The 12,114-nt window shown below is 42.3% G+C and overlaps 2 protein-coding genes across 2 annotated transcripts in view; one reads left to right on the top strand and one right to left on the bottom strand.

Annotated features, from left to right (window-relative positions):
* The window catches only part of CBLC (Cbl proto-oncogene C), a 49,485-nt gene that overhangs the window by 26,402 nt on the left and 10,969 nt on the right, over positions 1-12,114 (bottom strand). The gene's annotated exons all lie outside the window — the stretch shown is intronic.
* Positions 4,496-6,411, top strand: LOC138651540 (uncharacterized). Its single transcript, XM_069741833.1, has 3 exons — positions 4,496-4,652; positions 5,050-5,206; positions 5,299-6,411. Exons 1-3 carry the CDS (start codon positions 4,496-4,498, stop codon positions 5,771-5,773), a joined length of 789 nt encoding a protein of 262 aa, XP_069597934.1. The 3' UTR covers positions 5,774-6,411.

The raw sequence follows: 12,114 nt of genomic DNA, 5'->3' as shown, positions 1-12,114 counted from the left end.
ATTTTGAGGTCCAAAAGACTTTTTGATCTCTTTTTATTTACTTTCTTTGGGAGGCAAAATAACCATGAAGCATCAATTCTTTTTGTTTTACCCGTGTTGGGTAAATATTATGTTACATTTTATTAATTCAGTCAATCACACCGCAATACCAAATATGTTTTTATTTTTTAGATTTTATTTGGGTTTTGGGAAAAGGTGACATGAATTTTACATTTGTATTATGTTGTTTTTGGTTTTTTTTTTTACATTTTTTCATTGTTCCCTGTAATTGTAATATTGCAGTATATTATAAAATTACGAGTCTGTGACTTTGGCCTTTAAAAGTGTACAAACATGGCAGACACGGAGGCCTTTAATAGGGCCTGCCATGACAATGCCATCGTCGCCATGCAATCCTGTTGCTGAAGTCAATGGGTATTGGGTGGGACGCCATCTCCACCATTTCCAGCCTGTTAAAGGTACACAACTGACAGCAGCATCTAAAAGAATAAATTGGAGCAAACAGAGCTGGATAACATGAATTAGTCAACAATTTTGAGCAAAAAGAAGCATAATCACAGTGCCCCCCAAACAGTGCCGACCCAAGTGTCCCTATAGGCTAGAAAAATGGGCCTATTTTATCAAAAATGTCCAACAAATGAATAGCATTTGTTTCCAATAGCAACCAATCAGAGGTCAGCTTTCATGTCATAAACAGCTCTGGCAAAATAAAAGCTGAGCTCTGATTGGTTGCTATTGGTAACCAAGACAGGTTTTTGTTTTGAGGCCTAGCAGGCCCAGATCATGACAGTGACAACCAATAGTTCTTATTACATTATCAGTCCCATTAAGATAGCTTTGCCCTCACAGCAAGAAGACAGCCGAAGTGCTCACATCACAGTGACAACCCTAAGGCGACTGTTGCCCCAGACACTTTTTTCGGTTCTGTCCCCAAGTGTGTTATATCCTTCCATAATCACCATTTGGAATAATAAATCTAGCTAATAAAATCAGGGAATGGAAAATTCGCCATCTGTTTAATACATTTACAGCAATGTTTTTGCTGTTTTCCCTTTTGTATTTTGTGTTTACTCTCTACATAATAGAAAACAAATGCTACCTGGAAACTGTCAGCAAGCAGGATAGTTGCTTGGACTCATTCTATTAGATTTTTATTTTTTTTAATTTGTTATGGCTTTTGTTCCATAATTAACAATGGAAACATATAAAAGTATTGAGACAATCAGAGTCACAGACTATTCCCGGCAGGTCGCTGGTAACCACTCAATGTATAAAGTAAAGTAGCAGTCAAAAGTTTGGAGGCACCTGTTAATGTAATGTTCTTGTTTTTATTGGGATGTGCACATTGTAGATGCAAACTAAAGTTAAAACCACAAAGAAACAAATATGGAAACAGGAAGAAAAGAAACGTGTGAAACAATCCAAAATATGGGTTACACCTTAGATTCCTCGCAGTACCCTTCTTCTACTCTGATGCCAGGTGTACACCCCTTTCTCTCCAGCAACTTCATCAGGTCGTTATCTGGAATGGCTTCCCCCAGTCTTGAAGGTGCTGAGGACTTGTTGGCTGCTTTGCCTTCACTCTGTATCCAACTCATCCAGAAGCATCTCAATTGACTTGAGGTTTGATGATTGTGGAGGCCATGTCATCTCATGCAGTCTCTATCGCTCTCCTTCTTGGTCACATAACCCTTACAGAACCTAGAGGTGTTTTGGGTCATTGTCCCATTGCAACACAAATGATGATCTCACTAAGTCTACACCAAATGTGGCGGCACTCATCACAGAATTTTTTGGTGGCCATGCTGGGTAAGTATGCCATGAATGTAGAATAAATCACCAACAGTGTCACCAGCAAAGCACCGCTACACCATCACACTTCCTACACGCTTCACGGTGGGCATCAGACATGTAGAAGCCATTTGCTCACCTTTGGACATGTTAATTTGTATAAATTATATGTATGTTGATACATTCTGACTCATCAGACCTCAGCTCAGATTTCCACTGATCTCATCTCCAGTCTTTGTATTGCCTGGCCCAACCAAGACTTCTTGTTTGTGGTCTTCAGTGGTGGCTTTGTTGCAACAAATCAACCAAGAGTGCTAGCTCTTCGCGTTATCCTATGAAAAGGTGATGTTGAGACTGCAACTTGATGTATGACCATCATTTCTGCTGCCTGAGGGGTTTGAAATTTCCTGTTTGTGAGTCTGATTACTTTGATGAACTTATCCTCTGCAGCAGAGGTTATTTTTTGGATTTCTTTCCTGGAGACATCTTCATCAGAGGTAGTTTCATCATAGCATTTAATGATTTTCATGATTACACTTGAGGATATCTTCAATGTTCTAGCAATTTTCAAGATTAATTGATCCTCATATCTTAAAGAAATGATGGACTCACATTTCTCTTTACTTAGTTGAATGGGTTTTACCATATTTTGACTTACAACAGTTGTTCCAGCCTTGCCTCTGCAAAACACAGCCAAGGGTTGTAAACACTTTCTGATGGCTGGTGATTCTTTAAATGATCTCTTTACTTGGTGACCTGTTCATTCATTAATTCCTTCGTGATTTTGCTGTCTTCAGTCAATGTATAATGTGCACATTCTAAAAAGAACAAGGAATACCATTGCATGTTCAGATGTCTCCAAATTTTTGTTCAATACTGTTTGTATACAGAAAACAAAGCGTCAGTCAACAGCAACTTGTTGATGGTTTCCAACTGGTAGTTGTTTACTTTACACACAATAAAACAATTCTCATTCATCATAATTCAAATGTAAATGTACCTGTCTTGCGTCATTGTTACCATCCCATGAGTTCACGTCTGGTCATCTAGTGTATTAATATAGAAAGTTATGTCATGGGGACATTGTCATTCTCATTGTCATTGTGGTTGGACTTTGATAATTAGGTGAGGTTCACATATGAAGGTTTATGCCCTTTAATTACATTACTTCAAATGGTCTCATTCACCCTTAGGACAGTGAGCAAATACTACAGCAAAACATGAGAAAGCACTGAAGAGGAATGCTAGGTATGTAGCACAGCGAGTAGGCAACTATAGCAAACACTGGAAAATCTGGAAAGTCAAGATGATCGAGCCAGGATTTAGAACGAATGTATGCCGGTGAGAAAATAGATCCAATACATTTTAACCCCTTGTTCGTTGCGCCAATTTTTTTTTTGTTCTTTTGCTCCCATTTTTTTCTTTCCATTCTCTTAAGAATCGCTAATTTATCTACCATAAAAGCTTGTATTTTGCAAGATGAGTCTCAGTTTTAAACACGTAATGTTAACTAAAAGAAATCCAAGTGAAATGAAATGGTAAAAAAAAAAAAAACAACTCAGTCCTAAAATTGTTTTTTGCTTTTTGTTTTTACGGCATTAATCGTGCAGTAAAAATGACCCACCAATGCGATTCCTCAGTTCAGTATGATTATGGGGATGCCAAACTTGCACAGATTATTTTTGATTGGTGAAAAATAATTCTAAAAGTTTGTTTAAAAAAAAAAAAAAAAGAAAAATTTGGCTTGTGGCCCCATAATCTGAGACTTGTACTTTTTTTTCTTAGCTTGTCTTGCCATTTTCTGAAATGTGTCATTTTTTTGCTGAGTGACGGCTTGGTTTTTTTCTTTTTTTTTTTTGCACATCGAGCTGACATTTTTATTGATAAACATTTTGGAATACATATGACATTTTCATCACTTTTAATTTTGGGATAGGTGATGAGCATGAAAAAAAAAGGCAATTCTGTATTTTTTTTCCCTCTTTACAGCCTTTACTATATGGTATAAATTTTATATTTTCATAGCTGGGACATGTTACGGATGTCATAATATCAAGAGATATATTTAATTTTCATTTCTTTACTTTTAACTGGTAGATGGAAGGGGTGACTTAATTTTTAAAAATATTTTTGTACGCTTTTACTTTCTTTTTTTTTTAGTTCCCTTAGGGAACTTCAAACTGCAATTGCGTCACAGGGGAGACTAGAGATGTTGGGTGGGGATGGTTGCCACAAAGGTCACATCATGGAATCGTTCCACGTAAATGCCACAGTTAGGCCGGCGTCACACTTGCGAGATTTATGGACGTAAGAGAGCAGAAACTACGTCCGTAAAACTCGCCAAACATACGGCACAATGATTCTCAATGGGTCTCGTCCTATCAGGCGTATATTACGGATCCGTAATATACGTCGTTCTACGGCCGTACAAAATCGCAGCATGCAGCGTTTGTCAGCGTATTGCGCAAAAAATGCGCCAATGCAAGTCTATGGGAGAGCGTATAATACGGAATGCATACGGACCATGCGTGTGTCTTGCGAGAAATACGCTACTCACTGGCAGATGTCCTGAACTGGCCAAAGCCCTCAATCAGGCCGGTGAGACATGCAAATTAGCTGAAAAAGCCAGACAGTGAACCCGGAAGTCTGCTGCACGCCTCCACGGAGTGAGAGATTCAGCATGGCCCGCATAATTAATGTAGACATGCTGATCATTTTGATACAGGAGAGGCCAGAAATATGGGACCAAAGAGACCCCAACTACGCCAACAGGGCAGTCAAACAAGCAGCATGGAGGAGCGTGTGTGGGTCCCTCTTCCCACAGTATGACCAGCAGCCACGTGCGGCCCAGCGACAAATAAGTAAGTACACCCATGTTTGCAATGTAATTTTCTTTGTAAACAGCAGGCCCTTACTACTTTGAATTGCTAAACCTTAATTTATTAATTTATCCTGAAAGTATTAGAAATCCCAGCAGTAAATACATGGTGCTGGACATGATAAATGTATTTCATGAAGTTTTTGACCAGGTGTGCCCTTACTAACATTGTTTTCCAGTAATTGTGTTTTTTCTGGGATAGAGGGTAGCTGTCCTTGTGGCCTTGCTTCATAATTTTTTTTTTTAGTTAAATTTCTTGCTTAATGTGAGCCACAAATGCCTCTTTCTATGCTACCCGTAAATCTGTGTCCTCCATTACACCTTGTGTCAGCACTCTGCATATAATGGTCTAAGCAATGTGTGTATTTTTGTTGTTTCAGTGGATGATGTTACAACAAGGTGGCGGAGTATACGTGACCAATACAGGAGGGAGAGGCAGCAGCGGGAGAAAAGTGGAGCAGGGGCACCTCCAAAAAAGAAGAAATATATTTATTTTGACCGCCTAACGTTTCTCAACCCCAGCATGGACCTCAGGCCGTAAGTTAAAAAAATATCAAACTGGGTTAATTTTTTAATGGGGAGAGATGATTACAAAAAACATATTAAATGTAAAAATTTATCTTTTGCAGAACTCAGTCTAACCTCACTGACAGGGAGACAGGGTCTGACTCAGAACAGGTCATTGACCCAGTTGGAGACGGTGAAGAGGTGGCTGGTCCATCTGCTGCTCCCTCAATACCTCCAGGATGTTCCTCATCGGGCCACCCAGCTCCAGCTGCAGCAGAAGAAAACACAGAGGCCCCACAGTTCTCATCTTCAGCAGCAGCACCAGCACCTAGCCAGGATGACCGTGGAAATAGCAGCAGCCCAACTGTTGCCCTTGACCGATCCCCACAGGCTGCAGTCAGACCACAGCGTGCACGACGCAGGAGAGAGCTTCTCCAAAGCAGGAGAAACGTGGATGCTGGGGTCATGAACTATTTGGCCCGGGTTCGAGAGGATGATGGGGAGGAGGGATTTACACGTAGCCTTGCACAGTATTTACGCTCCATAGAGCGGGAGTTGAGGCTGCAGTTTGAGAGGGTGTTTTCAGATCCTTATTGACGCATGCACCCCCCCAAATAACCCATACAATCTGTTGCAGATGATTGAACAGTGGCAGATGTCACCTGAAAATATTCTGCGGCCTCAGAGATTACAAGGCCTGCATGCGCAACAAGGATCTGAAGCACCCCCTCCACGTCAGCCAACACCTCCACCCCAACCCACAAATAACCAACAATGGCAACCTCAGCACCATATTGCAGGATATCAGCACCCATCCCAATATGGCCACTTGTCCACACCCAGTGCTGGAGGCTGGACCCAACCTGGGTTTGGACAATATGGTCATTTTGGTTTGGGGTATGATTCCCGCACATATGGGCAGCAACATCTGGGTTATCTCCCAAATCCTGGCCCCACTCATCAAAGTGGCCAGCATCAGAGCAGGCAGAATTTCCCTCAGGCCACTATAACATCCACACAGGCTGCTGGACAATTGGGCCTACAAAGGCCACCTGATGCAGACCCAGACCAATCCACTTCTCCACTTCCTACCTACCAGGACTTGTAATTTGTTTGGCTACATTTGGTTTTATTTTGGTTTTCCAAAATTAGGTTTTGATTGTGCTGAAAAAGCAAGCTGTAATGTTTATTTTTGTGTTTGTTTGATTTCCAAAAAAAAAGGGGCACTTAATTTGTCCAGATTTGTTATGCTAAAAAATAACTAAATCTACAAACAAGTTTCAAAAGTAAATTTGCCGTTAGTAAGAAACAAACTCTGGATGCACTCTGTTCATTCTTATTAACTCACACACACATGATATGATCATAAACATATGTGAACAAGTTAAAATCAGCAGACATATTGTCACATTTGGTAATGCAAAAATTTATAAAAAAAAAAAAACATTACACATGCAAAATTGCATAGTCTTGCCAGGGAGTGGCACCCTGAGGACTCAAAAAATAATTGGTGAACACATCACGAACTTTGAGGCCAGAAAGGGGACGTCGCGGAGGAGGGACATATGGGGTAGGCCTACTATGATTGGTCATGACGTGATCTTCCAAATTTGTAGACGAACAATCATGTATTCTGGTAAAATTATGTAGAATTACACAGGCTTTGATAACTTCATTGATTGAAGCCTCACTCAGCTGAATGGCAGACTGAAGAACCCGCCATTTGGCTACAAGAATACCAAAGGCGCACTCAACCAGTCTCCGTGCCCTGGAAAGTCTCAAATTAAAGACCCTACGCCGGTGGTCAAGGTTGCGCCTGGGGTAAGGCCTCATGACGTGCCTCGTCAGTTGGAAGGCCTCATCTCCAACCAAAACAAAAGGCACTGCTTCCGCATTGGAGCCTGGGAGTTGTTGTGGTGGTGGGAGGTTCAACTGGTTGTCACGTAGTCGCCGACCCATTATGGACGAATTGAAGACCCTAGAGTCTCCAGTTCGCCCATAGGCCCCAATGTCTACAATTATAAACCTGTAGTTGCTGTCAGCAACTGCTAACAGAACTACAGAGAAAAACTGCTTATAATTGTAGAATTGGGAACCAGAGTTCGGCGGCTTACGCACCCTGATATGTTTCCCATCAACAGCTCCAATGCAGTTAGGGAAGTCACAATTATTTTGGAAACCAGTGGCGATTTTGAGCCAATCCTCCATTTTTGGCTCAGGCATCACAACTTCATTAAGTTGCAGCCATATTTGGGAACAGGTTGTCCTAACAATGCATGAAATTGTCGAACGCCCAATGAGAAACTCCAGGTGTAGACCCGCATAGGACAAGCCTGTGGACAGGAAGCTGCAAAACAAGAACAAAAAGCACAAACAAAACATGAGGAATATGAAAACAGGAATAAGCACAAGTGTCTATTTAATTTTCTCAGTCATTATTGACTAAGCAAAAAGGGTCATTTCACATTATTTTACGATACTCTAATATGACCCCCATTTTTAGAACGGTGCTTGTGGCTTCATGCCCAAGTAAAGTACCTGAAACATATTAGGACAAAACACATTTGCAAACCAAAAAAAATATAAAAGGTAAAAAAACATACCGTAATGTTAGGAGCAGACGCTCCTCAGCAGAGATGGCTTTTCTCATCCAGGTGTCCTGATAGGTGAGCCCAGGACGTAACATCTCCATCAACATGTCAAAAGTCCTGATGGACATGCGAGTATACAGGTAAAATTTGTCTGGATGGGCCCTCAAAGCTGAATATAGTCTCTGGAAATGTCCTTTACTCTGGCGTTGGGTCAATAGAGGATGCACCCACAATCTTCGTCTCCTCCTTCGCGGATCTACATTGACCGGATATGGCTGGCCAAAGCGACGAGACAACACCCAGTGAAGCAACACCCGCTGAGTTGTGCTTAAATACACATGGTCAGACATGTTTGTAAGGTCAAAGTAACACAGCCAAAATATGCTAGAGAACATATAGGGCAGATGGGAGGGGTACACCTGTTGTCGAGGGCTTAAATAGGGTTGTTAATGATGGTTTAAATGATTTGCAGGCCTGAAAACCGTTAAATGTCCATTTTGTGATGGTGCGTGTCAAAAACGCAATACGGATCACATACGGATTACACACGGACCAGTACATGCGCAAAATACGCGACCACACCTAGGCTACGCAAGAACTACGGAAAGAGATTACGGAGACATTTTGGCGTATTACGCGCGTATTACGGACGTATAATACGTTCCGTAATGTCTTACGCCGAGTGTGACGCCGGCCTTAGAATTTGACTTCTGCATTTAAAGGTCCCCGTTCACTGGATTTTAAAAAATAATTAGACTAGTACCTCCTCCATTTGCCACTCCTACATTGGTTCTGGATCAGTTTTTCTTTTTCTTCTGTGCCCCTCTGTTACAAAGTTATGCTCACTTCAAATAAAATTTTCTTTTCAACCAACTGGACTTCTCTGTGGGCGTTTGCTTTTGTTCCTTGGAGGCTGGTCAATCAAAATGGCCACGTCCATGAATATTTTCATCATTATTACCAGGGGGTATAACTTTGGAATGGAGGGGCACAGAAGAAAAAGAAAAACTGATCCAGATTCAGTGGAGCAGCACTTGGCTATGGTGTGGGAGCAGCTCCTATGCCCCCGTTCACTGGCCTTTGGTACCCGCAGCTACACTTCCAGTTTTGGCACAGGAGAGAGCATGTATGTTGACATGTTATAAAAAGGGCTGTGTAACTGCCTATTTCACTGGCCAAGCCAGCCCCTTTCCCCTGACACAGACGATGTACAGACAGAGAAGGGGGCTGGCTTTGCTAGTGAAATGAGCAGTTAGCCAGCTCCTTTATCATGTGGACACACACGAGGAGACTGGTCTATAAAGTTTCTGCATTAAACCATTATTAAGTTACAGATGTAGCAGAGATGACATGGAGAAGAGATGAGATTGTCACTTGGCAGGATTCATGGCGATATAACAATGTGTTTGTTATCTCAGTCCTTGTGACAGTCCTATGTAAAAAAAAGCAGATAACATATCTGGGTTTTTTTTACGTAGGACTGCCACATGGACTGAGTACACTTCTACAGGCCTTGACATTCCATTAACTCGTAATAAAGGGGTATACAATATGTTCTGTATAGGTTCTGTATTAAACACGCATAGGCTGCTGCGGAACCTCTTTTCCAACAATTATGGGAAGAGATTCGTATCCACTGTTCAACTGAAACTCTTTCATCCTTCTCACTAAGAAGGGACATAGAAATAGATGAGACCTGCTGCAGCTGCTGAAGAAGCTCTTCTTACAGAGAGAGAGCACCGCAAAAGTGATTTGTGAGTGCATGAGATAAACAGCGCATGCAATTTGCGGCACTGCAGATTGTGGCAATAAATGTAAAGTTTCTACTCATTATTATCAATGGGAAACGATCATTTTGCGCAGACTGATATGTGACCCCCCCGGAGGGTTCTCACCCAGTGACCAACTATGTAGCTCAAAGGGTTAAATTACAATTCTTTCTACATTGGAATGAATTTGTCGCAGATGGGGAACTAAAGTGGACACTTATAATAATAATTATAATAATAATTTTTATTTATATAGCGCCAACATATTCCGCAGCGCTTTACAAATTATAGAGGGGACTTGTACAGACAATAGACATTACAGCATAACAGAAATCACAGTTCAAAACAGATACCAGGAGGAGTGAGGGCCCTGCTCGCAAGCTACAAACTATGGGGAAAAGGGGAGACACGAGAGGTGGATGGTAACAATTGCTTTAGTTATTCGGACCAGCTATAGTGTAAGGCTCAGGTGTTCATGTAAAGCTGCAAGAACCAGTTACCTGCCTAAGTATGTAGCAGTACAGACACAGAGGGCTATTAACTGCATAAAGTGTATGAGAACATGATGCGAGGAACTTTTTTTTTTTATTTTTTTTTTTTAATTATAAATAGGCCACACAGGGATCGTTAGGTTAATGCATTGAGGCGGTAGGCCAGTCTGAACAAATGAGTTTTTAGGGTACGCTTAAAACTGTGGGGATTGGGGATTAATCGTATTAACCTAGGTAGTGCATTCCAAAGAATCGGCGCAGCACGTGTAAAGTCTTGGAGACGGGAGTGGGAGGTTCTGATTATTGAGGATGCTAACCTGAGGTCATTAGCGGAGCGGAGGGCACGGGTAGGGTGGTAGACTGATACCAGGGAGGAGATGTAGGGTGGTGCTGAGCCATGGAGTGCTTTGTGGATGAGGGTAGTAGTTTTGTACTGGATTCTGGAGTGGATGGGTAGCCAGTGTAATGACTGGCACAGGGTAGAGGCATCGGTGTAACGGTTGGTGAGGAATATGATCCTGGCTGCAGCATTCAGGACAGATTGGAGCGGGGAGAGTTTTGCAAGAGGGAGGCCGATTAGTAGAGAGTTACAATAGTCCAGACGAGAATGAATAAGTGAAACAGTAAGAGTTTTTGCAGAGTCGAAAGTAAGAAAAGGGCGAATTCTAGAAATGTTTTTGAGATGCAGGTAAGAAGAGCGAGCCAGTGATCGGATGTAGGGGGTGAATGAAAGGTCAGAATCAAGGATGACCCCAAGGCAGCGGGCATGTTGCTTTGGAGTAATGGTGGAACCGCACACGGAGATGGCAATGTCTGGCAAAGGTAGGTTAGTAGAGGGAGAGAACACGAGGAGTTCAGTTTTTGACAGGTTTAGTTTCAGATAGAGGGAGGACATGATGTTAGAGACAGCGGTAAGACAATCACTGGTGTTTTCTAAAAAGGTCGGTGTGATATCAGGAGAAGAAGTGTATAATTGGGTGTCATCAGCATAGAGATGGTACTGGAAACCAAATCTACTGATTGTTTGTCCAATAGGGGCAGTATACAACGAGAAGAGTAGGGGGCCTAGGACTGATCCTTGAGGAACCCCAACAGTAAGGGGAAGGTGAGAGGAGGAGGAACCAGCAAAACATACAGTGAAGGATCGGTCAGAGAGATAGGAGGAGAACCAGGAGAGAACTGTGTCCTTGAGGCCGATGGAGCGGAGCATAGTGAGGAGGAGCTGATGATCCACAGTGTCGAATGCTGCAGAGAGATCCAAGAGAATTAGCATGGAGTAGTGACCATTAGATTTAGCTGTTAGTAGGTCATTAGAGACTTTAGTGAGGGCAGTTTCAGTAGAGTGTAAAGAGCGGAAGCCAGATTGAAGAGGGTCGAGAAGAGAGTTATCTGAGAGATAGCGGGTAAGACGGGAGTGGACCAGGCGTTCGAGGAGTTTAGAGATGAAGGGAAGATTAGAGACAGGTCTATAATTAGCGGCACAGTTTTGATCGAGGGATGGTTTTTTAAGTAATGGATGTATGATGGCATGCTTAAATGAGGAGGGAAAAATACCGGAAGTGAGGGAAAGGTTGAATATTTTTGTTAAGTGAGAGGTGACAGCCGGGGAAAGGGACTGGAGGAGATGTGACGGAATGGGGTCACTGGTGCAAGTGGTCGGGCGAGAAGATGCAAGGAGCCTGCTTACTTCTTCTTCTGTAACTGCTTCAAAGTCAGAGAGTGAACTAGATGCAGTGGGGGAGGGAGGACAGTGCATGGTATGAAGAGATTGGGAGATGATTTCCTGTCGAATGTGGTCAATTTTTTCTTTGAAGTAATTGGCCAGATCGTCAGCACGGAGATCAGTGGTTGGGGCCTGCTCTCTTGGGTTGAGTAGGGACTGGAACGTGTCAAAGAGACGTTTAGGGTTATTGGACAGGGAGGTGATGAGGGTGTTGAAGTAGGTTTGTTTGGAGAGGTGAAGGGCAGAATTGTATGTCTTTAGCATGAACTTATAATGGATGAAATCTTCGGGTAGATTAGATTTTCTCCACAGACGTTCTGCGCACCTGGAGCACCGCTGCAGGAAACGTGTTTGCAGCGTGTGC

Source organism: Ranitomeya imitator, chromosome 10, assembly GCF_032444005.1.
Source record: "Ranitomeya imitator isolate aRanImi1 chromosome 10, aRanImi1.pri, whole genome shotgun sequence".
In the NCBI taxonomy this organism is placed as follows: domain Eukaryota; kingdom Metazoa; phylum Chordata; class Amphibia; order Anura; family Dendrobatidae; genus Ranitomeya; species Ranitomeya imitator.
Note: the sequence above shows the minus strand (reverse complement) of the source record. Positions and strands in the feature narration are given on the sequence as shown.